General features: G+C 52.4%; 11 protein-coding genes across 11 annotated transcripts; 5 read left to right on the top strand and 6 right to left on the bottom strand.

The window, feature by feature from the left end:
• Positions 1-635: 635 nt before the first annotated feature.
• Positions 636-3,141, bottom strand: BKA58DRAFT_359690 (uncharacterized protein; the record flags this gene model as incomplete). Its single annotated transcript, XM_046168735.1, has 3 exons — positions 2,500-3,141; positions 1,583-2,448; positions 636-1,534 (listed from the first exon to the last, which is right to left on the bottom strand). Exons 1-3 carry the CDS (start codon positions 2,817-2,819, stop codon positions 636-638), a joined length of 2,085 nt encoding a protein of 694 aa, XP_046026688.1. The 5' UTR covers positions 2,820-3,141.
• Positions 3,142-4,536: 1,395 nt separating this feature from the next.
• BKA58DRAFT_160626 (Glyoxalase/Bleomycin resistance protein/Dihydroxybiphenyl dioxygenase) lies at positions 4,537-5,504 on the bottom strand. The gene is made up of 3 exons (XM_046164957.1): positions 5,079-5,504; positions 4,706-5,025; positions 4,537-4,643 (listed from the first exon to the last, which is right to left on the bottom strand). The coding sequence occupies exons 1-3, from the start codon at positions 5,314-5,316 to the stop codon at positions 4,593-4,595; spliced, it is 609 nt and encodes a 202-aa protein (XP_046026687.1). The 5' UTR covers positions 5,317-5,504; the 3' UTR covers positions 4,537-4,592.
• Positions 5,505-8,125, bottom strand: BKA58DRAFT_160659 (heterokaryon incompatibility protein-domain-containing protein). The gene is made up of 3 exons (XM_046164958.1): positions 7,153-8,125; positions 6,843-7,094; positions 5,505-6,783 (listed from the first exon to the last, which is right to left on the bottom strand). Exons 1-3 carry the CDS (start codon positions 7,872-7,874, stop codon positions 5,694-5,696), a joined length of 2,064 nt encoding a protein of 687 aa, XP_046026686.1. The 5' UTR covers positions 7,875-8,125; the 3' UTR covers positions 5,505-5,693.
• A 1-nt stretch (position 8,126) lies between these two features.
• BKA58DRAFT_160623 (RPAP1-like protein) lies at positions 8,127-9,787 on the top strand. The gene has a single exon (XM_046164956.1). It carries the CDS (start codon positions 8,178-8,180, stop codon positions 9,588-9,590), a length of 1,413 nt encoding a protein of 470 aa, XP_046026685.1. The 5' UTR covers positions 8,127-8,177; the 3' UTR covers positions 9,591-9,787.
• BKA58DRAFT_160622 (uncharacterized protein) lies at positions 9,788-14,350 on the bottom strand. Its single transcript, XM_046164955.1, has 6 exons — positions 13,962-14,350; positions 12,940-13,911; positions 12,830-12,884; positions 12,293-12,776; positions 11,683-12,226; positions 9,788-11,636 (listed from the first exon to the last, which is right to left on the bottom strand). The coding sequence occupies exons 1-6, from the start codon at positions 13,969-13,971 to the stop codon at positions 9,985-9,987; spliced, it is 3,717 nt and encodes a 1,238-aa protein (XP_046026684.1). The 5' UTR covers positions 13,972-14,350; the 3' UTR covers positions 9,788-9,984.
• Positions 14,351-14,445: 95 nt separating this feature from the next.
• BKA58DRAFT_401242 (uncharacterized protein) lies at positions 14,446-15,193 on the top strand (the record flags this gene model as incomplete). The annotated part of the gene is made up of 4 exons (XM_046171655.1): positions 14,446-14,623; positions 14,681-14,800; positions 14,849-15,052; positions 15,102-15,193. 4 exons carry the CDS (start codon positions 14,446-14,448, stop codon positions 15,191-15,193), a joined length of 594 nt encoding a protein of 197 aa, XP_046026683.1.
• Positions 15,194-15,679: 486 nt separating this feature from the next.
• On the top strand, positions 15,680-17,307 carry BKA58DRAFT_160578 (tubulin folding cofactor C). Its single transcript, XM_046164954.1, has 4 exons — positions 15,680-16,025; positions 16,077-16,237; positions 16,301-16,867; positions 16,928-17,307. The coding sequence occupies exons 1-4, from the start codon at positions 15,968-15,970 to the stop codon at positions 17,123-17,125; spliced, it is 984 nt and encodes a 327-aa protein (XP_046026682.1). The 5' UTR covers positions 15,680-15,967; the 3' UTR covers positions 17,126-17,307.
• Positions 17,308-20,082: 2,775 nt separating this feature from the next.
• Positions 20,083-22,116, bottom strand: BKA58DRAFT_313482 (WD40-repeat-containing domain protein; the record flags this gene model as incomplete). Its single annotated transcript, XM_046167432.1, has 2 exons — positions 20,083-21,109; positions 21,161-22,116. 2 exons carry the CDS (start codon positions 22,114-22,116, stop codon positions 20,083-20,085), a joined length of 1,983 nt encoding a protein of 660 aa, XP_046026681.1.
• A 973-nt stretch (positions 22,117-23,089) lies between these two features.
• Positions 23,090-24,188, top strand: BKA58DRAFT_383467 (uncharacterized protein). Its single transcript, XM_046170186.1, has one exon. It carries the CDS (start codon positions 23,235-23,237, stop codon positions 23,859-23,861), a length of 627 nt encoding a protein of 208 aa, XP_046026680.1. The 5' UTR covers positions 23,090-23,234; the 3' UTR covers positions 23,862-24,188.
• On the bottom strand, positions 24,189-25,531 carry BKA58DRAFT_383466 (homocysteine S-methyltransferase). The gene has a single exon (XM_046170185.1). It carries the CDS (start codon positions 25,239-25,241, stop codon positions 24,273-24,275), a length of 969 nt encoding a protein of 322 aa, XP_046026679.1. The 5' UTR covers positions 25,242-25,531; the 3' UTR covers positions 24,189-24,272.
• Positions 25,532-25,864: 333 nt separating this feature from the next.
• Positions 25,865-27,332, top strand: BKA58DRAFT_160526 (uncharacterized protein). The gene has a single exon (XM_046164953.1). The coding sequence runs from the start codon at positions 25,964-25,966 to the stop codon at positions 27,056-27,058; it is 1,095 nt and encodes a 364-aa protein (XP_046026678.1). The 5' UTR covers positions 25,865-25,963; the 3' UTR covers positions 27,059-27,332.
• The last annotated feature ends 250 nt before the right edge of the window (positions 27,333-27,582 follow it).

Below are 27,582 nucleotides of genomic sequence, written 5' to 3'. Positions count from 1 at the left end.
TTGGGGAGAAGGAATCGGATGATACAATGGTCATCGCAGAACGGCGGTGCCGAAACGACATAGAAGCGTCCGTTCTGGTTGCGTTCAAGTAATACAAGACAATTGACAAAGCATCACGGTGTGATGGGCTTGAATCACTCTCCACGTTCCACGTTTTCTTTCTCACTCGTAAGACGTAATGGCACTCGCCTTTGTAGTGCTACGGATTTCCTATCCAACATGTGGCAATGATACACCACCTTTGCGTTCTAGAACCGCTAGTTCCTCAGTAGCCTCGCGTAGACCTAGCGAAAATGTCACTATCGATGGGGTTGTTGCATCTACGCCACAGAACTAGACCTTTGGGTTCCGCTCTCGCGCTTGTATATAGAGTGCAGATACGATACTAGATGCAGGCAACGTTTCTGCCCGAGCAGCGTTGGTGATTCACGCCACAACAGCAAAGGAACTCCAACGTTACCCCTCACTCCCAAAGTACAGACTGTGAAGAAGAACAAGAATGCATAATTAAATAAGTCCAACATGACCGCATCGCTACATAGGTATATAAACGCTTGAACGCTTCCAAGAAAAAATGCAAGAAGAAAATGCCAATAATATGCTAGTCAGGCACTGTGCAACGCCGTTACTCCCTCTTATGGGTATGCACTCTCGCTCTGCTGCTTCTTCTCCTTCTCCTTCTCCTTCTCCGCGTTCTTCCCCTGTCTGAAAGCATCCAGACTGATCCTCCTTCTTTCCCTTTCCCTGCCCTCATCTGCACCACTAGACTCGGCCTCGCTTTCCCTTTCCTTCTCTTTCTGCTTTTTCTTTTCCACTTCTTTGATGGCTTCTCCGGTCAATTCTTGTCTGTTCATGCGCTCTACTACGTCCTTCTTCCTCGTCCTCTTGTCACCTAGCCAGATCAATAGACCGGCTGTAGCATTGCAGGCGATCGAGCAACAGAGAATGACAGTCGTGATAGCAAAGGGACGATGCTTGTAGTAGATACCCCACGTGCAAGCGCCGAGAGATATCTGAAGTAGAGAGTGGCAGTCGAGAAGTACGACGATGGCGACAAGGAAGCGAAGAGGGAAGGCGTAATGGGTCTCTGTCTCGTGGGGTTTGTAGAAGGAGTGTGATTTGCAGAATTTGCCTTGGTGATGTTCAAGTTTCTCTTGTTGCTTTGGCGTCAACACGGTGAATTCCCATTGTTTCTCAGGATCGGCTGGGTCTATAGCGCGTGGTCCGGATACGGGAGCATGTTCGGCAGGGAGGTCGTTGTGATCGGTGAGGTCTGGTAGCATCTCCTTCTTGCGACGCGACCAGGTGAAATGATGGTAGTGAGCAATGTAGATCATGTGGTATGTGTCGACAGCACGGAAGGGTGCTAGGCCGTCTCCTACAACAGCAAAGAGAGCAACGAGAACACTATCAATGACGTGGACGACGTAGATCTGCTGTCCACCGACATTGGCCCAGCCGATGAGGAAGAGCACCCAGGCCAAGCCGAATGCGGTGATGAGGAAGGCGTAGAGGGTGACTAGGAAGCCAAGTGCTGTAGTCTGTCAGTAATAGTTGAGAATATAGTGGCACAGATACTTACGTCTCCTGACATACATGCCGAACCCCTTGAGCGAGCGCTTCATCTTCGAGCGTCTTGAGTGCAGCATGTGCCGCACGTGGTCGTTCACCTCTTTCTTGTCCTCGACGCTCCATCCAGACAAGTCAGTATCCTCGGGAAGCACAGCGAAGCGCGACTCAGTGAGCTGCGAATCTATCGTCATCATGGTCGCCGTCGTGGTCTCAGTCGCCGAGCGCTGGAATCTGGGGGCCGCCTGAGCCGCCTGAGCTTCTGCCTCCGCCTCAGCCTGAGCAGCACGAGCGGGTTCGAGTATGCGGTTGATCTCTTCCAGACTCTCGGTCTCGCTCTTCCGTCGCTTTAGGTTGTAAGTGGGCCGGCGGTTCAGCCATGGTAGGTTCGGAATGAACAGCGAGTTTTGCATATTTGTTAGGGAAGTAAGCGTCGCGACTTCGGGATCGATGGTATCGAGGACATCGACCATGCCCGAGGTGTAGTTGGACGACATGTCGTCTTCCGCTGCAGCAGCATGAGCGCTTGTCGTCGGCGACTTCTCCTCCTCCTTAGTGCTCCAAAAGGGTATCCTGGTCTGTATTGCGCTCTTGACCTTCCGCAGTCGACTTCTGTCCGGCTCTGGGTTGTTGAGGGTACTCTGGCTCCCGTTGGCGAAGGAAAACTGCCCCAGCTCTTGCTCCTCGTCCAGCGCAGGCAAGGGCGTGCTCGCTCTTATTATAGAACCCTGTGGTTGCTGTGCAGATTGTCTTAGGGCGTTGGATGAGGGCATACGCCGTATGCCGATACTAGCTTGACGGCCGACTTGCGGTCGCCGTGGGTATTGCTGGGGTTTGGTCGGCGCGGAGCTACTTCTTGCTCGTTCGGCGGCAAGAGTACTTCACAGAGGTCAGCATCGCACTCTCCTCTTTCTCGTGCCTGAAGCGTACCTGTAGGAAACATGCGATGAGGGATCGCTTGCCCTGGTGGGCTTAGGGACATGCTGGCCAGCATCGATGGATGACTCTAACGAGGTAGGTGGTTCGATGACGGGTTGTTGCGTTGGTTGGTCCGCGGGTGCCCCAAAGTCCTGCGCATTCGTCCCAGGCTCGGCGCTCTGAATTCCTTCGTTGATGGCATGCGTGCTGGAGCTATCGTGGGGTGCCTGAGACTGTTGTGGAGCATGCAGCTCGCCCGCTCCGGAGCCTGAAGATGTCGCGCCCACGCCTCTGGCGCGTGCTATACGCGTCTTCAACCTCAGTAAATCCATAGCGACCACAGAATTGAAGATGGGGAACGCAATCCCCAGCGCAATTCCCGATAAACATGGCTTTATGACTTGGAAACGGCCGTGGCCCAATACAGTCTGGCGGCTGAAGATTGGCTTTACAAGCCTGGATTTTTTGTCTTGGGGCACGTCATATTGCGCCGCAACCACTACCAACCCCTTTCCTCAAGGTCAACTCGCGTCGCACGCGCGAGTAACATTCGCGGGGACGGCTCACTAACGCCAGTCAGTGTTTGGACTACAGAGGCTAATGAGCGACTGTAAGGATCTCACGAAACGTACAGCAGGTCGGGCGACACCGTTGGGGAGACGTGCTCCAGGGAGCGTCCTCGACTCCCCAGATCTGAAACTCTGCACGATACCCTTGCAGTGATCGTTCTCGCTTACGGAAAACCGGATCCGAGGTGTCACCTGCACACTGACGCTATGTCTCGTGAGTCGTGTACGTGTCCTGGCTGTTGCAACTACGAAAAGTCGGTTATTTTGGAGCATTGATATCCTTTCCATGCTCAAGTGTACTGTCTAGAAGGTTGCGGCATGATGCAGGGTCCTTTCGTTGCACTGGTAGTTAGCGGCGGGTACCTGACCTAGTGTATCTTCACGTTCCGTCCACTACCGCTGGTTTGACGCTTGTCGTCTCATCTCAAGTTACTATGGTTAGTATACTATCGATCTGCTAGGAGCCTTGAACACGCCCGCAGCATGATTGTAAAAATAATAATCCATCTGCCCTTGACGACTGGCGAACTTTGGTTGATGATTGCTTTTTCCCCACATTCCTTCTAACATCTATGACGACATTCATCCCTCTAGGAACCCCAAAGACCGAGAGACGTTGATCACCACGCTAAGCGCTTATGAATCGTCCTCTAGATATGTGTCCAAATCGAACGACAACAGTTCGTCTAGTCCAGATTCACGATTCCGCTTCAGTGCAGCCGTCGCCAGCTCACACAAGAACCGTTTCGGCAAATCATCGCACTGGAGTAAAGTAAGGCCTCCGCGGTCGCATCAAATATCAACAAGTAGCTCACTCATCAGATCCCCAGATACTGTACCTTTGCAGATAATTTGTATATATTCTGGTCCAGGGTATAAGTAGGGACCATACTCATCAGATTTACGGTGGCGGATTTGCTCATACAGTGCCTGAATTGCCAGATTACGGGCATGTAAATCGAGCAGCAATTCAGCTATCATGTATAAGTGACATACACTTTCAGGAACTCTTGAGTTATCCTTGAACGTGATGCGATTGGTATAGACGGCTTCCAAGTAGTGCTCAACATTTTCGGATTTCAGGTTAGGGTTAACATCGTAGAGATTGATAGTTTTCGCGTCGGAGTTGTTCCATCGGCCACTAAGCGCGTTGGCGAAGAACTTGGATCGCGACGTTATGATGGACTGGTGAACAAACAGTTCTGAACGCTGAGATTCGGGCCCAACGAAAACTTTGGTGAGAGGCGAGGAGATGAACCCGGGATGCTGTCAGCAGTGGTCTAAATTGATGGGCTGTTAGGACTACGTACCCATCTACTCCTAGTCTTAGTACTCTAACGGATGTGTCAGAAGTCGTCTGTGGTTGCGTTGCCATGGTGTTCGTAGAAAGATAACGAGGCCGTCAAGTTAAGTGGAGAGCTCTTTCGTAAGAAGAAGAAAAAGAAGAAGAAGAGGAAGATGGGAACAATTATCGAAGTTAGAGTCGGATAGCATTTTCTTTGAGAGATCTGGCTTGACACACTTTTGGGTCTTCCACTAACTACTCGGCGGCTTGACTACCTGAGGTACGATTTCAACCCAATAGCCCTGAAAGACGTCAGCATACACTTCTTTGATACCTTTCCTTTAACCAGTCGATGTCCACTTACATCAGGATCCTTCACGAAAGCCAGTTGTTTGAAGACATGCTTGTAGCCGTCTGGTACCGACCCGTGCTTCCCTTCCACAGCCTCCGCAGGTAAACCCATCTGCTCCTCTTTCGCCTCATCCAGCGGCTTAATGACCTCATAGCCAAAGCTTTTGATCCTTTCCAGTGCTTCAGCGACATCGGGTACTGTGAATCCAATGTGACCGAAGCCGATTCCCGCCGGATTAGAGTAGTCATTGCCAGAAGTATACGGCGTAGACGCGTCTGCGGGAATGTGGTACAGTTCTAGTAAACCTTTTGAGGTGCCCAGGGTGGAAATACCTATGAAAATCTCAGTATTTTGTAGGAGGAAAAGAGTTGATGGATATCTTTACCAGAATCTCGTGGTCCGAGATAGTAGATGGTGAATGGGCCAGCGTTGAAGATGAAAACAACATGCATGCCCAGGCAGTCACAGTAGAACTTCAAACTCTTCTCTGGGTCTTTGATACGGGTCATCAGATGATTGAGGCGGTACTCGGTAGTTGATGGTGAGCTGGGCCGTGGAGGAGGAACGATATGCTTTCCGACCTCGTATGGCCCTGATGGATAGTTTTCGTGAGAAGACGCCATGACTATAATAATTCAGCCTTTCTCTTTCAGAACGAATGCCCTCGCTTTTAGAGCAACGTATCCGGCATCTACATCTCTTTATATGTTATTATAGTTTACTAGCTCTCGTAGCCACATGTGGGGCATGTGGGGTAGAGTTCGCGGCCATGCACCCCGAATACCAGACAGTGGTTGGGTTGTGGGTTTCTTTTTGGACTACGGACCTCTCTATCTGCAGTCTGATTAGAGGACATATAGATTTCCTTCTTAGGAGAAGTGTGGCGCTTTCAGCTACACCGAAAGTACGCGTCACACTTGATAGTGGCGCCGATGAAAAGGAAGAACAAATAAATATGATTGGAAGGGCTTTCAGCTGAGAATTCTTCTCGACGAACTCATCACCCCAGAAAGATGTCTCGTCGACTACCGGGAAAGCACAGGCGAGGATGTTGCTCAGTGTCTCCGTCGGATTCGAGGCTGTGAACAGACATGACCCCTATGCGCTCCTTCGTTCCATCTCTAGTACGCGTAACCAGAACAAAGTCTTTACATACGACTATACCCTCGAACAGGTGATTGCAGAGCGAGTAATGTAACTCCTCGTCGACATGACTCGTGACGTCCAATGACCATTCATGATCTTCAAGACTGCGCTCGCCAGAGTCGGAGATCATCTCAATAGTACCGCGTGCTGCGTACATTCCGTCTTTGTATGTGCTGGTCGCACGATCAAACATGTGTGAATACCGATGCCGTTTCCTTGGGATATAGGCGAATCGAAGGTACAGAACTTCAGCAACTATGCGCAACTGATTAGTGTAATCGAGCGCAAGATCGCCGTCATTCTCGAAAACCATCTTGACCAATTCTTCCGTCAGAGGTTCATCTGTTCCATCGACCTTCATTGCATAGAGCTCAACGGGCAACATATTGTCCCATGTCAAAGGGGATGTGCGAGGCCATAGTACAGGAGCTATCCATCCTGACCAGGACCAGCTAGGAAAGCCCTTTCGCCGAACTGTCTTCGTGGATATCTCTGGATTGACGACCCAGCATAGCTGCCGGCAAAATGCGGCGTTGAGCTGATCTTTTACATCACTCAACTGGATCCCATGAGCCCAGAGATGAGACCACATTCTAGACCTGGATTGGATCTCGACACAAGCAGCCATGGTATACGGTATACCCCAATACTGATGACATGGTACTCTTTGCGTAGAGAATGACTGGAAGAGGCCTCGCATTGCGTTTAGAACGTCCGATTGATGGCTCAACGATCGTTTTGTGTAGCGAACGATATGCTCGTGAAACGGATCATCCCAAGTGCTTCGTGTATGGGCACTGCTCTGCCTGCTGAACACCTGGGCTGAGCCAGATGAGTCTTCGATGATCACTGATTCGAAACAGCTCATTGTGTTGCACTCAAAGATAACCTGCTCCTCAGTGAAGATGAGCTGCAGGCGTGAGTAAAACTCCTCTTGATACGTCCTGCACGGTAAGAGTTCATGGTCAGTACCCGATGCATACGTATAGGCTAAGTAACTCACCAAGCTCTTTGGGACCAAGGTGATTCACGAATAGGTGTTTTGAAGTCGTCTAGTGCTGCTACCCATGTTGTGCCATTTAGTGTGATAGAAGGAGGTGTAGTTCGACTTCTGCCATTAACACCGGGTAGCCCATGATTAGAGTGATTTCCAGCTGCAGCAACAATGGTCACTGCCGCCGCCGAATAGATCATAGCCATCATGGAAAGCTGGCTTTGTAGTTGATGCGGATCCGACTGCTGGTCGAAACAATACCTTGACGGTCATGGTCAGCGTATGTCTCAGATGTTTTTCTGACATGAATGCCACGCACTTATCGCACCACAGGTATCGGTAGCCAAGCTCAATGGTGACCTTCATTGCATCCTTGATCGTTTCTGGCAGGTTCACCAAGCTCTTCGTAGCAGTGCCACAGCAAAGGACACTGTCGTGTTTATCGGAAGCTGACGGTCTACCCCAGACATAGCTAAGTGCAACATATTCCGCACCTGGAGGTGCTACAATGATTGTAGATGACGCGCAGTCGATGACTTTGAGTGCAGTTCTCCCTGGAGCCCACAGCCGAGAAGCCTCGCCTTGATATGAACAAGCATCTCCATGGTGGGTCTTGCAGTGATTGATCCACTTTTGTAGCAAAGAATAGTCAATGAGGTTCCTCGGCAGTGTACAGAATTGTAGATTTCCAATACCAGACTCTGGTAGAATGAAGCGAGAGACGGTAGAACCCTCCAGTTGGACATAATAGTTCCGGAACGAGAAATCATGAGACCCTGCCATTGTTGACGGTCCTTGATAGTCCGAGAGCCGGAAGCGAGCCGTCTTTTTAACGGTAGATGTCGAACATTTTCCGTGTAGTATAGCAGCAAAGAATAAACACAGCGGGCATTTGGAACCATTTCTGATAAATAGCCTCTCGTTACACACTCTGGTTGGGACAGTAAGGCGATGCACCAAGACTCTGCATTGCGTACAGAAAGAAGGATGCCTCGACCCCCTTGGAAGGTTGGCATTTCGTGAAGAGCTGATGACGCTCATGATGTTGGCGTGTCGACAGTGATTCTCTTAGAGGTGACGTGATAAACACGACCTGTACGATGGGGAGACACCCCCTTATCATGTCTGGAATCCATAGTGAGCCATAGGCTACCTGCTGCACGTATGCCTGGCATTGCAGTTTGGAGTGTGGTGGGGTAGGAGGCTCAGCGCCTGCCCGGGCGCGTAAACATCGAAGGAGGCCAGCCGAACGCGCTAGCAGCGCCCCGCATACAAGGGTCCAGCGGTCCAAAGTTTCGAGCAGGACCATGCGCGCCGCCTCAGCACCACCACAATACCGCCGACATGGAGTTCCAAAGAGGAGAGCGCGTAAACTTGAACTTCGATACTGGCGCAGTCGAGAAGCTGGATCAGGGAGAACAGCATGAGCTACCCATGCCGTCATTCCCCACTTTCGTGGGCGACATCCAAGAGCGCGAATCATCACCAGCTAATCCTCCAGTCGCGCCCTCGTTCAAACCGAATGTAAACGGGTTCCCGGCGCACAAGAAACGCGTACCCAGAGTATCGGCTTTCAAACAACAGCGTGCCGCAAAGGAACAACAAGCTGCCACGGCACCGAAAGCGCCGGCGATGACGCAGGATGCGCCTAAACCGCGGAGCGCATTCGGTGTAGACAGGGACGAGGAGAGAAGGGCGATAGACGAGGAGAACAGGCAGACATTGGCAGCCATGTCGGATGCGGAGATTGAGCAAGAACGACAAGAGCTCATGTCAAGTCTCAATCCAGCATTGTTGCAGAAGCTGCTGATGCGGTCCAACATTGACCAAGGGAGCAACGAGCGGGACTTTGATACAGAGCTGCCAGCACAAGCAGCCACTGTTACCCCGACGACTGACGAAGCCAAGCCAGAACCTCAACCAAAGACTTTGAGCACGAAGAAAGTCTCCTTCGCAGCACCAGAACCCGAAAACGAGGCACCGTCACAGCCAGCCTCGACCTCAATACCCACCGCGCAGCCTCCATCAGACGACAATACCACATCAACAGCCATGCCCGATACGAACGACTCAATACACTTCCCTCAACCCCCACAACCACCCGACCTCGACCCAAACGACCCCTCATTCCTGAAGAATCTACACGAGAAATACTTCCCTACACTACCCTACGACCCCTCCTCACTATCGTGGATGTCGCCCATCGACCCATCAGACACAAAGTCGCCCTACCACCCCTCTCAAACCGCCTTGAACCCCGCCGAACTCCGCTTCGACTTTTCAGGCAATTTGCTAGCACCCAGCGTCGCACGATCGATACCTACCGACCTGGGCCTCCACCACCACGCCGAAGCCCCCGAAGCAGCAGGCTACACAATACCCGAACTCGCAGTCACAGCGCGGAGTAAAGTGGCGAGTCAGCGATGCATCGCATACCAAACACTAGGTCGTATTCTATACCGATTAGGGAGAGGAGAATTCGGGGTTGAGAGCACGGAACAAACGACTGATGGGCCGGCTAAAGTAGCCAAGAACCCGGAAGTGGTGGAAGATGAGGATGGAGAGGAGTGGGTGGAAGAGGATGTTGGTAGTGCCATTGCAAGTGGACTGTGGCAGTGCGTCGAAGAAGGAAGGGTGATTGAGACACTGACTGAAGAGGCGAATAAGGAGAGGGGTCATCTTACCGCGCGTACATTTGCACAGGAAGCGTTGTGGAATTGGCGGAGAGGTGGTGGGAGGAAGAGGCAGGCTGTTTAGGCTTTAGGCATGGGGATGGGTGTATCACTTAGATGTAAGATATCACAAGAATTAACCGGATCTGAGTTCGAACTCATCGTTATGCATTACCCGTATTCTATTCATGCCCCATTACCAGTACCAAGATGCATGTCAGCACGACTTACACCTTGTCATGTCCATCGGCATCACAGCATACGCTCAACGTAGCTCAAGTCGGCTTGCACATCGCGGACCCACATCCGATTGATCGGCCTGTCCAAAGCCTTGATAGCTTTTGCCCCTCTTGGGCGGAGACTCCAAACGCACCCCCTTTCTCTTTGCCGGAGAATTAGTGCTAAGAAGACAATACTGATCAGCAACCAGTAGCCTGGAAAGAAGAAGACAGGAGCATGGGCTCGGAATAGAAGAGACCTTACTCCTTCTCCACTCCATCGATGACAGGGACGTCCTTCAAGTCTACCGGCTCCAATGCGGGCATCTCATCATCGGGATCGTCGTCAAGAGCAACATCCTTCATCTCGATATCCTTCTGCGTATCCTCCTCGGCCTTCTCGGGCTGGCGGCACACGGCCTCGGTATAGTCGTCCACAAGATCGGCTCTTATGTACACAACACCTGTGCTGACCTTTGGGCGGTGTGCTTCCTCCTTGTCGAGTACTACGCTCTCCTGCTCGACCCGATCTACAGTCTCGTCGTTGTAGACTCTCCACTCATCCTTATGGAAGTCGTAAATGTAAATCCAGTAGTGACCACTTCTAACGTCGCCGCGGTGGGTGAAGACGGCATGGAGACGGTAGGGCACGGAGTTGCAATCTTTGAAGACTGTGTTGATTTCGGATTCAAGCAATGTCATCTGGTCGTCTATGCCTGACAGATCGGCAGCGAGGCCGGCGGCACGGGTGTGGAGGGTGTCAGAGAGTTCAGGAGGTGGAGTCGGGAGGAAGCCCTGAGACGAATTCGGCTGTTCATGCTCTGACTGCTCCGTGGCAAGACCGTTGACAAAGTCGCTTGTTGCCTCTAGACATTCAGGAAGGTCCAAGCCTTCAACGCCTGTTGTCTGTAGCTTTGTTCTCTTTGCATCTAGCTCTCGCAACTCTTTCTGTTTTGCCCATTGCGCTTTGCGAAGCTCGAGCAGCTGCACTTCGCTTAGTGTCGGTGTTCTCGCCAAGTAACGATCCAGATACATTGTTTTCTCCAGGCCGATGTGCGAGTGGTCGTATACAGGCTTGCCCTCCTTGAACTGTAGCCGCTTCACGTTTATGATCTGGATGGGCGCAGCCTTTTCAACGTAATCGTATCGCATACCGCTACCACCCTCTATCTCACCCAGACCGAAGTCTTCGTCCAGGGTAGCATAGAGTGAGCGGTCTCGTTGTCCAGTGGCGACAAGGAAATGGTCTCGAAGCTCTTGAACCTTCTGTACGCCGTCTGACTTTTCCATTACTGTGGTGACGTCGCCGAAGAACAGGTTCTTGATGGCGTCTCCTTGCTCACCTTCGCGAAGAATGCTGTCACCTGTTATGGCGCAAGAAATGAGATCGAATATGTTCGACATGACTTCTGCTGCATCCTGTTGTCGAGCGCTCTCCTCGATCCTACCAATTTTCGAACTTGATTGAACAGTAGGCTTGATGGCGGGTTTAGGGTCTGCCCGTGGCGGGATTGGCGGAGGTCGTGTTGGTGGGGCAGGTACATTGCCATCGCTCTTGTCTACTGCAATGTCGTCGTTCATGACAGAATCAGCAGGTGTAATCGGCGCCGCATCAGCATTCTCCATAACTGAATCTGTAGAACTTATGCTGTCGCCAGTTACGGCTGAGCCGGCTGGAGCTTCTGCAGGAGCGGACTGCATCGCAGCAGGTGGAAGCATCGGTCCACTAACCGCAGCTCCATCAATCGTGCCCAAGCCTGCGCCATCGGTAGTGTTTACTGATGGTGACTCCACTGGATCTGCGGGATTGTCTGATTTGCATAGTGCGAGTGAAGCGAGGTCTATAGCAGGCTGTACCGTCTCTGTGGATGCGGTGATCATGCGCTCAAACAAAGTCCGCAACTCCCGAACGACTACACGAGGTTAGCATCGATTTGAAGTAACGAAAGAGATACTGACACTTCTGCGCCGTCAAAACCCTCTCGGCAGTAACATACATGCGCCCAACCTTTTTGTTCTTTAGACTTTCTGGAGAAGAATCTTGTAGGTATTTCTCGCAATCGAGAATGAGATCTCTCAAGGGCTTGATGGTGAACAGGAATTGGAGAACGCTGTTGAGATAACATGTGTTGCCGATGTTGCGAAGCCCAACCGGCCATGAATCGAGTGGGTATTTGTTCCTTTTGACTTCGGAGGGGTTGACATGGTTGTCGCCAAACCTCTGTGACTGGTCGTTCTGGATAAGTTTATACGCTGTCTCCATCCGGGCTCGTTCGCTGGAGCCAATGTCGTAGGTGCTGACTAAAGAGCCTAAAACTGCAAGTTCGAGCTTGATGGTTCTGTCTGGTTGCTGGAAGAGGGCGTAGGCTTCACCGAGGTCCATTTCAGGCTCGCTCATGGCTCCGAACTTGGCGAACTGACGCAGTCGTTCGCTGTTGCGCGCATCCGCTATGATATCCAGGGCTTTCCTTGCAGTTTCTATGCTTGCGGGACTGTCCTGAGTCTATTCAAGTGTTAGCAATTGTCAGAACAACAAACAAGTCATGTCGGAACCCGACGTGCATGGTACCTTTAACGAATACATGGTCGGGATGAAATCGTCGGCTACACCAAGCTCGAGATCGAAGAACGCCATGGCCTGCTCATACGTCTCGATAGACCCAGAAGCCTCTGACCGTATTCTGTCGCTGTCACGCACGTCTCCAAGAACTCGCAGTTGCTTTCGTGCCTCCTCAGCTTGTATAACGCTGACATCGGCTAGCCGCGACCGGAAACATCCTATGATATGATCGTCGCCTATCACGTTTGCGTGGGTTGGATCAATCCCAAAGTACTGGTAGGCACGCTCGGTATCCCGTTTGCTAGTGAGACCCTGTGAGGCCAACATAGCAACCTGCATCCCAAGCATCTCACTTTGGCGACCAGCAGCGAGATCCTGCAAGCATTCGAAGTAGTAGGCCTTATTTTCGATATCGACAGCGCCTTGTCGAGAGAAGGCGAAGAGGATTAAAGCGTCGTCGAAGTCGCCAACGGCACCTAGACTAGCGTAGTAACTATTCGTCGTCAGTAAGCAGGCAAGCCGGTGAAGGTGAAGCGGGGCACATACGGGTGATCTTCTTCGTGATTTGTACTGCGTGTCTCCCGTCCCTTCGCCTTAGCGTCTGTGCAGCTTGTCAGTATCCACATTGTGTAACAAGCGGGCGTATATGGACATACAATCCTCGCATGCCAACGCTCTCTCCATGTCGCCTCGTGACGGCGTAGGATACATCGGTTGGTGTCTGCAACCCACTCGTTCATTCTCCGGCATGCCAAGTATCAATGTATTCAGCTCGTAGCGAGCGTCCTCGATTTTGTTGCGCAGCGTCGATTCGAGAGGAGATGCGGCTTCGTCAGGCCTAGGAAGATACCAGACTTCTACGATGGTATCCTCTTCCTCTTCCTGGCGGTTCTCGAAGCCCAGACGCCGTAATATCGAGTCACAGTCCCTACCGAAGGTCTTGAGAAACTTCTTGTTCAGCAATGGGATGCGCGCCTTGCCCTTCGCTGGCTTCAACGAATCTTGCAGGTATGTATTCAGGTAATCAGGAGCATCGACCTTCCGCGCCATGTTTGCATCCGCCCGGTCACCGGCGATCTGTTTCGCTGCTTCCCATCGTCTCCTGAGCTGGGCCTGGTCGGTCAAAGTGACGATGTCCTGCTCCGAGAAGCATGGCGGCTTCATGCCAATGCGTACCCTGACTGAGCACTCCGGCGCAGTGCAGCGGAAAGTGTAGGTGCGCGGGCGCAGCTGAGCCTCGATTCCGCCGGTACCATTCGAGTTGTCTTCTCCTTCGTAGAGGAAGTGGTGCAAGGCATAGTCCTCGTTTCCCTTCCCACACGACTTGATCTTGGTAGCATCGGTGCGGTGGTCGACACGCACATCGACATGCCAGCGACACTTGATACAGTATGAGGCGACCTTGTATATGGTATTCGAGGTTGCTTCTTCGCCCGCAACCGGCAACAGCGACTGCTCAGGCTTGGTGAAGAGGTTGTGGCGGCAGTTCCTGTAGGGTACGGCGGCGACTGCTGGGGCTTTGCTGTCGTGTTGCGGCGGGGCACTTGTCAACAAGTTCCGGCCGGCCCGTTCTTCGTGTCGCGGATCGTATGTGAAGAGGTCCTGGAGTAGCCGCGGCGCCGTCTTGCCTGTGAGTGGTGGTTAGCACACGCTGGTGGGACGAGGGTGGACAAAGTACCGGGCGCCATAGCTGCTGTGCGCGGTGGGGAGCAATAGTGTGGCGTATACTATGGATGACAGAATGGAGGGTTTAATGGCAGCACAACATGCACGGCGAAATGGGCGGAGAAGGGCGAAGAGAAGTTGCTACTGTGTGATTGAAGCGTTTACAGACAGAGCATCGTGGGCGGCGACCGCCTAGTTGAAGCACTACAGTGCTAGACTCTAGAGGAATAAGACAACTGGCCCACGTGAATAGCCCTGACGCATGCGACTACGCACAAGAAAACACAAGACCGCAACGGCACAAGCGGCGAGGCAGACGGGCTCGCGGCATTCACTACGACAGCTCGAGGACGCGGCGCGCGATGATGCAGCCAGTGCCCGCCGCCGCTTGAGCCCTGAGCGCCAAGACGCTTATGGTCTGGCGCATCTTCCCGCTGCCGACTTCAACAACGTCGATAGAGCTCCCAAGACGACACCGACGCCCAATTCCGCCCGCCATGGCCGACCAATACGTCACCTTCCACCCGCGGGACGCTCTCTCGAATACTGCGAACACGACGCTGCAGACCACGGCCGCCGGCGCCATCATTGCCGGTGTCCAGAACACACTCCGGAAGCAGAATGTTGGAGCCATGGGCATCCTCACCCGGTCGGGAGGCATAATCGCGCTATACGGTCCGTAGCAGGCCAATCGCAGGGAATTGATTCTGGACAAAGCTAATTGACGTGCAGCCGGTGTGGGAGCCGCCTATCAATTCACACTGGACGCGACCAGCAACCTGCGACAAAAGGATGACTGCTACAGCGAGGCAGTTGCCGGGTTTGTGGCTGGATGTGGTGTTGGTGTTGCCAGTACGCATGCTCGGGACGAACTCATACGCCTGTACTAACAGACCACAGGGCGAAGCCTTCCATTCATGCTCGGTGCTGGAGTATGTTTCTCCACGGTCCTCACTGCCTACCGATACACCGCTGGGATGCGCGGCATAGGAGACATTCGCGACCAGGTCGACGACGATGGTGAGGTCGAGCGTAGGGAGGAGTTGAAGAAGGTGCGCAGACGGCCAATGTCCGAGACTCTGCAGCAATTGGGCGAGGGACGAGGTATGTCAAATAAGGGCCAGCACATTCTTGCCGAAGCTGACTTGACCAGGAATCTACGGTCCCGGATACGAGGAGAGGAGGCGGCAACGACTGTTGGACAAGTACGGCGTCGACGTCAAGGCAGCGCAACAAGCCGCTTAGAAGCATCACACATTTCCTTGAAGTCACAACGCAAACACCACAAAGACTTGGGTCACCTCTGGCTCGTGTATATACCACCTCAAACAATCGAAGACTTTATCAAGACCCCATCCTCGATGCAGAGGTGAACCTTCTCATCTTAATGTGCACCAGATAACAACGATCACTGCATTCAATTGTGAGACAACGGAAGCCTGAGATGCTGAGTTGGGGAAGGACTCTGCAACAGCTGTGTATAAGATTAAATCCTTCTCATCGCTTTTGCTGCAGGCCGAATGGTATTAAGAATTAAACAAGGGGTCGTGCGCAATGTGTGGAGCCCGAGAGCTTACATTGATCTTTGAATTCCTTCAGTTCAAGATATCTATTTCCGACAAGGATCGTGCCTACATCTGACAATACATGAGACGCTATTGGTGAAATGCGGGGTAGCGTGCATCCCACCAGTTCGATGATGTCGCGTCTTTCGACCCTTAATTGGAATCTACTCGTAATTGGAATCGGTGACACAAAGGACTTCAACATTATCGACCTGTTGTATTGCCAGACTGTTGCTCAAAATCGTAGTTCCTGTACTTTATTGGTCTTCACTATGTTGTGGTTTTTCGCGCGCTCCATGCGCTTCTCTTTCAACCCCACTAACCAACCCACCGACGCGTGAACATCTCACCGAAGACCTTCGTGGCTCCGCGCATAGCAAAAGACGAAAGACTTCTTCGAGCCTTGTGTCGTACACTAACACTACGTACATATCGCGACGAGATCTGACGCGCAATGGCCGAGTCCAATCTTAAGGAAACTTTCTACCGCCAATTCAACCAAGATGTCGCAAGTCCGTCTCTCACATACCCACTACAGCATGCGCCATGACTAACACACTCAGCACTTCGCACACAAATCGAGAACCTCTCCTCCGTATCCACATCCGGCGGCGAGCGCAACGAAGCAATAGACAACTGCCTCGCAGGTATAAACCGAGTAGCCCTCGATGTCCAGGACGCCTCGAGCTATCTTCCGGCTTACGATCAACGAACGTACAGCGAGGTGTGTCATATACCGAAAATAGTGAAGCCATAGGAAGAGCTGGGGGCTGACAAGAAAGTGTAGACGATCAAGCGTTTGAGTGAGAAGTTGTCAGATGTGAGGAATAGCTTCGATCCACCCAAGAAGTTCAGTTTCAAGAACCGGAGAAAGGATGTCGCGAAACCAGACGCTGCGCCTAACACATCGAGCGCGAAACCGTCCTCCGTATCGGAACAAACACTATCATCACAGCAACAACAGCAGCACGACACAACGCAACACGACTCTTCCCCATCAGCCCTCTCCTGGAAATCCCACGCCCGTATAACCCTCCCGTCATCTCCTCACGAAACAAGTTCTCCAACAGTGTCCCACCTCACCCACTGCATTGTCGATCTCAGCGCCCCAACGAAAGCCAACGCGCCCTTCGCCGCCCTCTACCTCCGCTCCATAAGCTCTTCGCTCATAATAACCGGTCAAGTCGCAGGCGCAATACACATCACAGATGTCTCCAACAGCACCATAGTGACGGCGTGTCGACAGTTTCGCATGCATGGGAGCAAGAATGTGGATGTATATCTACATAGTGCGAGCCGGCCGATCTTTGAGGACTGTGAGGGCCTGAGGTTTGCGCCGTTACCTGGTGTATATGTTAGTCCTAACCCAATATATGCAGTCCTTGCAGTGGAACATTGGCTAACGACCACATAGACGACACCAGAGATCGAGCAGTCGCAGAATCAGTGGGATCAAATCGACGACTTCAAGTGGTTGAAGGCCGAGCCGAGTCCCCACTTCAATCTGCTCCCTGAAGCCGAACGCATTTCTGAAGATGCGTGGAATGAGAAACTACCCGGTGGCGAGAATGAGAGCCCGGATGATACCCTGAAGGCCTTCGATGTACGGTGACGGCAAGCGATCATCAATACGGCCATATCACAGGTCTCTCAACCTTAGCGTACATTTCAGCCACCGCGTCTTGCTGGCATGTTCCAATCACGACGCATTCTGAGAGGTCATCACAGTGCATCGAAGATCTTTATTAATGGCCGAAGTGAAAAGTGTTGTGTATTATATGCATGCTGATCTGTTGCGGCCGTGTAACTGGTAGTACATGTGAGGAAAACCCTGTCTGGCTTAAAGAACACTCCCTAAAAAGATAATACCACTTCCCTTGACCCCGTCAGACCCACAGTGTAGGTATGTGGTCGGATTCGGAACGCTCCATGCTAAACGCTATACGCGATGCAATAATGTCTCACCATGCCGACCTCCCTCAACAACAGCGTATCTCCTTCAAAACAGAAAGAGGCCAATGAGAGAACCGAGCGCTGACTTATGCGAAGTGAGCGAAGACGAGAGCGACGACAATGGCTGCGAGGGAGCTCTTTCCGGCACCGACGATATGACCGGTGTTGATGGGGGCTTCGATGTAGCTGGGGTAGGGAGCAACAATTGTGCCGTTGATGCCGCCAGACGGGTATGGATAACTGTAAACATCGGTCAGTGGATACAGAAAGTATCGAGAGTCAGTGAGACGTACCCAGACCCGGAGGGACCACCAGAGATATTTGAAGGGATGCTGGTCGGAATAGCTTGCGTATTCGTGTTAGTGTTAGTGTTATTGCCAGGCGCGTCTGAAGGTCCTGCCGTGATGTACGAAGTGAGAGTCTGTGTCTGATAGCTCGTAATCCTAATAGTGCTATCGATGACGGTGGATCCAGGACCTGTTGGTGGTGAGGGGCTTGGGTAATCCGGAGTAGCAGACAATGATGCTGAATACGTGTCGAGGGCGGTACCCGAGGACCCTGGAGCGATAGCAGATGTGGACTCACTGCCCATGTATGTCGGAGGAGCTTCGATAGAGCTGCCGGGTGGGGCAAAGTAGTTGCTTGATGAAGGTCCGACCGAAGGGACCCCAGAGGGTATAGCAGAGCTGGCACCTGTGTAAGACGCTATAAGAGAAGTAGGTGCAGCATCCGTGTTAGACCTCGTCAGTGCAGTCGAGCTACCTGATGGCATGATATATCCACTGGAAGACGGTCCAGCAGGGCGAGATAAGGGAGCTGAGTAGCTCGATGATACTGTGTATCCACTTGGAGATGGACCCGCGGGCGATGAGATTGTAATGGAAGTCGGTATGGCGTCTGTGATAGAGCTCGATAATCCAGCTGAGCTAGCAGGCGGGACGACATATCCACTTGAAAATGAGCCAGTAGAGGCGACTCCTGAAGACGTTGGCACGTAGTCTGTATTGCTGTTTGGTGGCGCGGATGGGCCGGACGGTACAGAGCCTGGTGTTGAAGGAGCGGCTGGGTTGCCGGAACTTGGTCCTGACGAGGGCGTGCTTATGGAGGTAGGAACCGCATCCGTGTAGCTGACGGGTGGGGTTGCTGAGCTACCTGGGAAAGTGGGGCCAGCGTATGACATGGACGAGACCGTTGAGCTACCCGGGTTCACGGAAGCTGGGTTAGTGGATGATGAGACCAGCGAGCTGCCCGGAGGTGCGATATGTCCACTTGAAGAGCCAATGGAACTAGGCCCAGCTGATGGAGCGGGATATGAAATGCTAATGGCGTTGGTGTTGGTAGATGAAGGAACCACGATGACACTGCTTGCTCCAGGTGGAGGCAATACATCTGTAACGATATTGACTCCAGAGCTATAGGAACCTGATGGAAGCACCACACTGACACTAGAAGGCGTAGCATATGCGTTGGATGAGAAAATGCCAGTTGGAAGAGCACTCGTGTGGGGAGTAGAGCCACTGGGATATTCAGAGCCACCTGGAAGGATTTGAGACCCTGAGATAAGGCTGACAGAGATGCCCGCGGAACTGGTAGGGTAGGCGGAGCTAGCAACTGATGAAGGAGCAGCTGTAGTCGGAGGTGGCCCGTATCCAGGAGGCGTCGAAGAAAGTAGACAGATGGTGGTTGTTGCAGTGACATAGACGACAGATGTCTCGGCAGTGGTGCTATAGGGAGGGCAGCTCGCAATATCGGTGCAGATCTCCTGGATCAGGTGGGTCGACGTAACCATAATGACCGTGGAGTGGGTATCAGTGAGGGCACGCTGGACACCTGTTGACGTGTCAGAATTGTTTGAACAGCCAAAGAGCGATGGAAGCAACAATGCTGCTGAAGGAACTGCATGAGATTGACTTACGAGGAGCTGCAAGAGGCTGGACTGCAAGAGCAGTACCCCCAAAGAGGGCGGCAAGCTGAGTGACCTTCATGTCAAGCGTCGAGCTGGCTGCTGTGGTGAGATGGGACTCAAGAGTGCACCGGATGGGCAGAGGTGAGCAAGATGACCAAAGGAGCAGGCCAGTTGCTGACGGAAGGGCGAGGATGTGTGTGATAAACGAGTGTAGGAAGCTGAGTGCAGAAGAGAGATGATAAACACTGGGCGATGGAATTTATCGGGGAGGCACGAGTGCCAAAAGATGGGTGACCGCCATGAGAAGCTTCCGGCGTGAGGTTGGGAAGGTGCTCCCAGGTCATGACAGACACATTCGCACAGCAAGGATAACAACGCCGGAAGCCGCCGAAGTCGATGAGACTGTAGCTACGTCATGACAGATATTTCGCAACTTAAATTACAATCGCGATTGCGGATAGGGAAGCGGCACTATCGCATATGAGCGGACCTCCACCCCGATGCTGAGTAGGAGTGGTGGCGAGCGGCCAAGTGCTGTCCAAACTCATATGTAAAGACCAGAAGAATCATGTAGAAGATGTAATTAGAAGAATGAGATTCTACATACATGCGGGTATACTATAGCTTGTCATCTTGATGCTTTTAACCCAAAACGCCCGGATGCGCCCATCCGTGTATGGACACCCAAAAACCTAGCTTGGTGCCAGACGCTACTGACGTGTCGGCAAATATGCACCGCCAGCAAGTACCAGATTCATTCTAGTGAACTGCACCTTGTACACAGGACTGTCCTTGGTCGGAAATACGCTGATCTGGTCTGCCGAGACACCGGTCTCCTTACTGGCTTTCTTTCCCGTCACTGTGGTTCCACTCGCGCCCTTGGTCGTCATAGCACCATCCGCCTTCGCAGCCACGCCATCAGCAGCCTTGTCGCTGGTCTCTTGTAGCACATCCCAGACACGTACTGTCTTGTCCGCTCCGGCTGAGACGAGGACGCTCGATTCCACACTCCAAGAAAGCGACCAAATACCACCCTTGCCGTGTCCTCGCATGCGCTTCCGCCTTCGTCCAGTCTCGAGAGTCCAGAGAATGATGTTACCTGCATCATCGGCGGAGGCAAGCGTCCTGCCGTCGGGAGAACATGCTATGGCGGTCACGTTGCCCGTGTGGCCTGTGAAGAGGCGTAGGCAGTTACCACCGGCGATGTGCCACATGCGTACTGTGCGGTCGCAAGAACCAGTGAAGACGTAAAGGTTATTGGGATGGAAAGTAACGCAGTCAACGTCATTGTCGTGACCGACATAGATGCGTAGTGGTTCAATGTGGTCTGTTGACCACAGGCGTGCGGTGCGATCGTTTGAACCCGTGAGGAAGTAGTGTCCATAAGGTCCCCATTGCAGATCCCAAACTGGATTGTCGTGTCCACGATAGGCGACAAGGCATGTGTATGTGTCTAGCGACCAAAGTCGGACTGTTTTGTCCTCCGAACATGAAAGAAGGCATTCTGAATTTGTTGGTGGGCCGGATGGGTACGGATTTGCTGTGGAAGGTGAGAAGGCCACTGCGGTGACTGGACCCGAGTGGCCGACGAGCCGTCTCGAAGACGACGGTTGTGCGTCTGGGGCGTCGTTCGGAGAGGTGAGTGGACTGCCGTCCATGGACCAGACCCGTATATAAGACTCGTTCATACCGGCCGCGACAAGCTGATTGTCACCAGAGAAGTCGATACAGTTAATGCTATCATGGGGTCAGCTATATTTTGTGAGACAGAATGACGAGTGAACTTACCTGTCATAGGTGTTATGGAAGGTGTACATGGTGACACTGACAGCTGGCCCAATGCCGCCTGTTCTGCCTTCCATCTTGTAGCGATCTCGGTGCTCGATGATCTTTTGAACCTCCATAGAGACGTCGCGCGCAAGGGATGGCGGCAGAGGAACGAACTCACGTGAAGGACCGTCTTCTGTTGGCTCCTGTTTTATGCGCTGCTCGAACTCCTCTACCAAGCTTGGTTGTCCTGGTCTTGGCGCGCTTTTAGCGTCCTCGTCCTGTAAAGCTGCTCGGACGTCTTCCTGCAAATCCGCCTCTTGCGGATATGCGCCTAGCTGAAGCCTTATTCGGGCAGCCTCTGCTTCAGGGTCATGACGCGCAGTGAGAGGATGACCTGGGGCGTGTCCTGGAATACCTTCGTCTTCTGCTGGAAGCTCGTCCTCGCCATGTCCACTCGCAAGAATTGCTGCTATGCTCTTCTCGGCGGTTGCCGTCCGGTCGACGGTTACGATGTTCAGGTGTTCCCGGATCACATCTATGATTGTCGAACCACCGTCAAAATGCTTAGACTCGAGGAACTGAATAAGATTGAAGAAGGGCATTGTCGTCAGCGTAATCCGGTATTTGTTGTCGATGTATAGCTTCGCTATGCGGCTCTCCTGCAGATGTGCTTGTAACCGAACCTGGCGGAGCGTCTTGATGTCTTCGTCGTGGTCGCGCTCGAAAAGACCCTGATACGTCGCGAAAAAGGTTTCTGCATCTTTGGTGTAAAAGTCGCGCACCATGTCGAGATACGAGTAGACAAAGACCGGCCACAGCAACTTTCGCAACTCTGGTCTATACAAATCCAGGTTGTCTTCGGTGTATTTGCGGAGGAGCTCGAATGCTTTTGTGTATCTCGCGCCGCCCGCTTCGGTGCTTTGCGCTACGAGGGATTGGCCGTTAGTCTGCGGTTCAGACTCTTTTCGAAGCATCGCCTCGGTGCGGACATATCCCTTTTTAGAGAGGTACTCCAGTACCTGCATGAACGTCAGCAACTGCTTTTTAAATCATAATCATCTATATGATGTCAAGCAGCAATCGATGCTTCCAGTGCGCAGTACCGAGGTGTGGCCACAGTTGTTGGTCGCATAACTCTTCCCGTACGCGGATGCGCTCATATTAGGCTGACTTTACGCAGCTGGGTGGGTAGAAGATGGAGTGCGCGAGGATGGTAACAGTTGCAGCAGGAGAGTTTTATCGTGGTAGACGAAGCGATAAAGTGCGCGCAACTTGAGAGCGAGATTGCGCAAGGCAGACGGGAGTATAAGTCGAGAGTACAGCCAGGGACAGCTTCCTTTCACGAAACGCGACGGCCAGAACCCGAGCGAACAATGCGCCTTCACCCACCGCAATTATGCAAGCCCTGACAATAGCAAACACCACCAAAGTGAGAGAGAAAAATGTTGGACCTACAATCTGATTCAAGTTCTGCTGCGATTGCGGCCCAGAGGCACCTGGCGGCGGAGGTCCCCCTTGTGGAGGCATGGCGTTATGTGGTGGTAAACCTGCACTGGGCGGTCCATTTCCCACGCTCATTTGCCTCACAGGCCCGGGCCCTTGAGGGGGCCCTGACATGGTTGTGGTGTTGATCCTTCTCTTCTACGTTGGCAGGGAGCAGCTCCTTCACCTCGAGGCTGGGTGGAGACGGGTCGCAATGTGCATGGAGGGCCGGAAACGTCTCCCGATGGTCGCTCCTGGGTCGCAGGTGGTATTGGAGCTGTTTTGACGCGTGGTGACTTTGGGTAGATGGGGGTATCGCGTCTGAAGCTTGCCAGGACGTCACCAAGGCTTGCCGTGTTGCGGAGTGAAAGTCGGAGGTGAGGTTCGATGCGCGCGACCTGCCAAGCATGCGCCGGTGCGCGCCTGCATAGCGGGCCCTGAGCTTCCCCAGCTTCGACTCCAAGACACGAAGTACACAGCACGTAACTGTCGCATTACCTTCTGACGAACGTGCTGTTGTCGCACATACTTCGACTGCAAATCCGCACATCTACCGATTGCCCTACCTCACTAATCACCCCTCCCGTCCATAATCGCCAAACACCCCGCCATGTCCACCGAAGCCAACCAACAAATCGCAAACGAGACGGACCAGCAGCAAGCCGGAGTCGTCAAAGTATCTGAAGAGCCGAAAACCTACCGGGAAGTCGCCGCCGAACACATCGATACCCTCAACGAGATCAACCACCAAATACCCAAACTGCTCAAGTACTTCGCGACGGCCCTGAGCCAGCTCACCAACGATCCGATCCCCTTCCAACATGACGCCATGCAGTGCACACCCGGGACCCTTGAAGCGCGCAAAGAAGCCTTCCGCATTAACGCCCTCTTCTGCGGAGCATCCTGCGAAGTAATAAGATCAGAGTTGGTCAAGCAGATCAACGCTCTCGAGCGCTACAAGGTCATACCAAAAAGCCATCCCAAGTTTACTGTCACGCAGAGACAGGGACAGGCCCAGAAGGGCAAAGAGAACGAGAGCGAGCTTGTGGATCCGGAAAAGGAGGTCAAGAACGGAGGTTACGGCGAGTTTGATGTAGGCGTGCTGAATGCGAGGGCCAGCTCGGGACAGGTCGGGACAGAGGATGTACTGGATCGGGCGAAAGCCATCCTGGAGGAACTACAGAAGCGGACCGGAGGAACAGTGGAAGATGAAGAGGACATGGTTATCGATGGGTGAGGGAATCGCGGCATACTGATTTGCGACCAATCGAACCAAACACCCGATACCATGCACTCGATGCACCGCGTCCCAGGAGAGCCCAGACTATACACCCGACCCTAGATGACGACGCAGCATATGGATTGGGAGCTCTCAGCATGTACCTGGAAACTGAACGGCGGTCACAAGGGGCAGCAAAGCCGGAATGGAAGGTAGCTGAGCCGAGACGGATTCTACAACACCGCTGCACGTACTCCCAAGATGCAGCAGAGTATAGGGCTTCACGATAGACGCGCGAAAAACGTCCACGTTTAGAAGTGGGCAGATGAACTGAAGAAGTGACATTCTATAATTTTACATCAAAACGTGCCTTAATAACATGGCCTTAGGCTTTGCTACTAGACTCTCGCTATCCTTTTCTCTGAGAGTCTAGTGACCTTTCTCGAGTGCCTTTTTCATGATACCGATATCCTCAGGTGTAGTTCGACAGCACCCTCCGATAAGACCAGCCCCAGCCTCATTCCATTCCCTCGTCTTCTCAGCCAACGTCGAACCTTCCGTTCTCTTGCCTTCCCACTCCCTTGCCTTCGCATTCCATTGCTCACCAGAGTTGGGATATACCATTAAGGTCCCCCTCTTCACCAACGGCTTCAAAGTCTTCAGAGCAGCCAACCCCAAATCATCTGGCACACAGTTGAAGCCCAGCGCTACTACCTGTTCCACATCATCGAAAAGTGCTGCGATCTCAGAGATAGGTGTTCCGTCGCTGATGTGAGAACCATCTCGTAATGTGAAGCCAAACCAAGCTTCCGTGCAGGGAAATTCTGTGGTGAGCAGGTCGAGGAGAGCTTCGGTTTCGCCTTTGGATGGTATTGTCTCGATGCCTAGGATGTCGGCGCCGGCGGACACAAGCGCTTCGATGCGTCCGCGGTGGAAGTTCTTCATCTCGTCTTGGAGTATGGAGTAGTCGCCTCTGTATTCTGAGCCATCTGAAAGGAACGCGCCGTATGGGCCCACACTGCCCGCAATGAACAATTCACTTCGAACATCCTCGTTTGTCTCGGCAACATATTCCTCTCTCGCTTGTTGGGCTAGTTCCACGCTTTTGCTTACGACTTTCCTGGCTTCTTCTTCACTGAGACCCAAGTGCTTGACTAGTCCCGGAATGGAGGCTTGGTAGGATGCTGTGATTGCGACATTTGCGCCTGCACGATAGTAGTCCAGATGTGTTTGCTTTATGAGGGCCGGCTGATCAAGCAGTATCGATGCGGACCACAATGCGCCGCTTATGTCTGCTCCCAAAGTCTCCAGATAAGTTGCTAGCGCGCCGTCCAGGATTATGGGGGAACCTTTAGCGATGTGGGCGGATAATGGGTTTGATGCCGGTGATGATGCCATGATGGTTATCGCGAATACCCTTGTGTACAATCCAGAGATGAGGAGATGAAGTCAAGTCTAACGAAGGAGAAGCTCCTGGTCAATAGTGTTGAAGCCGTGTGCTGAGATTTAGTCATAATCCGATGTGCGGAGTTTCGAGCGCCGATGCTCAGGTGGGCATTCGACATGCAAAGACGGTTCTACTTGGACAGTCAATGACTTTACTTTGTTATCATTCTGGCCTAAGTCAACCGCTATCAGCCAACATAGCGCAATCCATGATACCATGCCACTGCCTGACTTGGTCTTTGATTGTGTGAAAGAGTAGGGTTCGGGGAAGCAACGAATCAGGGGTTAGCGCTAACCCCAACTGTGGGTCCCGGGGTGCCCCTGCCGTCGTGTCGCAAGCACCTGCATCATTTCCACACACGACATGCGCGACACAGCTACCGCAGTAAAGAAAGTAAACGCCTCAAGCTTGCATCCATCAGGCTGCAGGCAACTGCTAAACACATCTGGAAAACATTACTCATCTGGTGTTATTGACTTAGCTCACCACCTCGATCAAGGAAAGAACTGATCACCCTGGAGCCTACATTGACGCCAGATTTTCTCATTTGCTAGATCTATCATAGCGTAATCTTCAGACCTGTTTAGATTGCTTCCTCGTATGAGGTGTCAGCCTACTCCGAGTCTCGGCCAACAGTCCAACCGTACCCGCTCCCTTCACCAGTCAAGCAATCATGAAGAGCTTTGACCCTTCATCTGGCCTCGTCTTTAGGGAAAGTACGACGGCTTCTATTCGTTCAATGATACCAACATGGATAAGCAATTCTCGTGGTAGAAGGGTGGACCCATCAAAACACCGCCGGCAAGCTCGAGGATGCGATACCCTGCAAGCAATGGTTCTCCGTGCTTGTGTCTGGAACATTGACAACATGGAAGTTGAAGCTCTACAGTGGCTCGGATGGCCCTATGCCAGCCGCTTATACGACCATATTAGGTACAACGACACGCTGAGCTTCCGTACATGGAGTCTCTTCCAGAAAGCTTTTCCAGAAGATATCGGTCGTCACTCTAGTTTCCGAGTCCAGGACAGCTCTGGAGGTTTCCTACCCTCTGTCGTGGAACGATTGGCCAAGCTCGACGCCCACACGCTGACTTTTCTCTGTATTTGTATCTCCGACATCACCATCGATCAACTTGTTGCCCTCAACAAGATCGAGACGCTGGCGGTCCTCGCATTAGAAGTTGGAAGAAGCCAACGGAACGCAGCGATATCTCTTCAGATGCTGCGCGACTGGGGACGAAGTGTGGGCGAAAGTGGTGCAATGAAGAGTCTGCGGGTACTCGTGATCAATAACTATATCAGGCTTCCGAAAAGACCAGTCTTGGATTTTATCTCGTCCTTTCCAAGCTTGAAGCTGGTTGGCATTCACAGTCCACAGCTACCCGAGGCTGCTGATTGTGGGGAAGACTGGCGCATACATCCAGCTCCAGAACTCGTTAGCGAATGGAGCAATTCCAGTATAAAGAGAAACTCCGCCATGCAGCAACTGTACGAAACCTCCTTTGAGCCCTCTTCTAAAGCCTCTTTCGAAACCTCAAGAGATGCTACTACCGAAGGCTGCAAGACATACCGGTCCCTTTCCTTTCAGTATACTCAAGGGAGCAAGAATGCACGAGACGACGACGTGGCGTGGTTTGTACGGAAGCAACAATATGATCGACCAAGCAAGCGTGCCGGCGAATACAAATCTCCACCAGATGGCAGGAAAAGGAGGGTACGTAACGACAAGAAAGTCGACATGGGTTCGCTGCTAGGTAGTTTTGTTTGATCACGGTACAAGCCAGAAACCATACGGTCTGTTATGGGAGTGCCAATAAGATGTTATCATACAACCCGGAGGCACTCAGACTCTATTCGGGTATTGGTATTCGTAGAGAAAGAGGTTGTATACCGCCAGGCTATCTCGTTTCACACGCGATCTACCGCCTGAGCTCTGTCACGCCTTCCGATGCTGTTGAAGCTGTTCCACCATACACTCTTTACACACTTCCATTCACCTTCATGTGAGACGGAATTGCATGTGTTCTTATCCAGATCGACCTATGGGCGTATATCAGTATACTCTTCTCTCAGACTTCGCGCGATGCATAGCAAGATCCCCCAACGTTGTCTCTCACTTAGACCTCGTGGACCAGAAACTGCGTTTGCATCGTGAAAGGGAAAGAAAAAAAAAGACTACACCATAGTCGAGATCAAACTGTTTGCCAAAACTCCTGACGATAGTATATTGAATTGTACCCTTGACTTACGAATCCTCTCGTAACGGATCACCCTTCGCACCGACCACATATT

The sequence above is a fragment of the Alternaria rosae genome (genome assembly GCF_020736505.1).
Source record: "Alternaria rosae strain MPI-PUGE-AT-0040 chromosome Unknown BKA58scaffold_4, whole genome shotgun sequence".
NCBI lineage: Eukaryota > Fungi > Ascomycota > Dothideomycetes > Pleosporales > Pleosporaceae > Alternaria > Alternaria rosae.
The sequence above is the reverse complement of the archived record's forward strand: the minus strand, read 5'-3'. Positions and strand labels throughout refer to the sequence as shown.

Coding starts and splice junctions, on each gene's coding strand:
- BKA58DRAFT_160626 (XM_046164957.1), bottom strand. CDS start 5,316: ATGGCGTCTTCTCACGAAAACTATCCATCAGGGCCATACGAGGTCGGA. Junction 5,026..5,078: donor TCTCGGACCACGAGATTCTG/GTAAAGATATCC, acceptor AGATTTTCATAG/GTATTTCCACCCTGGGCACC. Junction 4,644..4,705: donor CTTTCGTGAAGGATCCTGAT/GTAAGTGGACAT, acceptor GACGTCTTTCAG/GGCTATTGGGTTGAAATCGT.
- BKA58DRAFT_160659 (XM_046164958.1), bottom strand. CDS start 7,874: ATGAGCGTCATCAGCTCTTCACGAAATGCCAACCTTCCAAGGGGGTCG. Junction 7,095..7,152: donor CGATACCTGTGGTGCGATAA/GTGCGTGGCATT, acceptor ATGACCGTCAAG/GTATTGTTTCGACCAGCAGT. Junction 6,784..6,842: donor CCTTGGTCCCAAAGAGCTTG/GTGAGTTACTTA, acceptor CTTACCGTGCAG/GACGTATCAAGAGGAGTTTT.
- BKA58DRAFT_160623 (XM_046164956.1), top strand. CDS start 8,178: ATGGAGTTCCAAAGAGGAGAGCGCGTAAACTTGAACTTCGATACTGGC.
- BKA58DRAFT_160622 (XM_046164955.1), bottom strand. Junction 12,777..12,829: donor AATCACGAAGAAGATCACCC/GTATGTGCCCCG, acceptor GACGACGAATAG/TTACTACGCTAGTCTAGGTG. Junction 11,637..11,682: donor GGTTTTGACGGCGCAGAAGT/GTCAGTATCTCT, acceptor AACCTCGTGTAG/TCGTTCGGGAGTTGCGGACT.
- BKA58DRAFT_160578 (XM_046164954.1), top strand. CDS start 15,968: ATGGCCGAGTCCAATCTTAAGGAAACTTTCTACCGCCAATTCAACCAA. Junction 16,026..16,076: donor ATTCAACCAAGATGTCGCAA/GTCCGTCTCTCA, acceptor TAACACACTCAG/CACTTCGCACACAAATCGAG. Junction 16,238..16,300: donor ATCAACGAACGTACAGCGAG/GTGTGTCATATA, acceptor AAGAAAGTGTAG/ACGATCAAGCGTTTGAGTGA.
- BKA58DRAFT_383467 (XM_046170186.1), top strand. CDS start 23,235: ATGTCCACCGAAGCCAACCAACAAATCGCAAACGAGACGGACCAGCAG.
- BKA58DRAFT_383466 (XM_046170185.1), bottom strand. CDS start 25,241: ATGGCATCATCACCGGCATCAAACCCATTATCCGCCCACATCGCTAAA.
- BKA58DRAFT_160526 (XM_046164953.1), top strand. CDS start 25,964: ATGAAGAGCTTTGACCCTTCATCTGGCCTCGTCTTTAGGGAAAGTACG.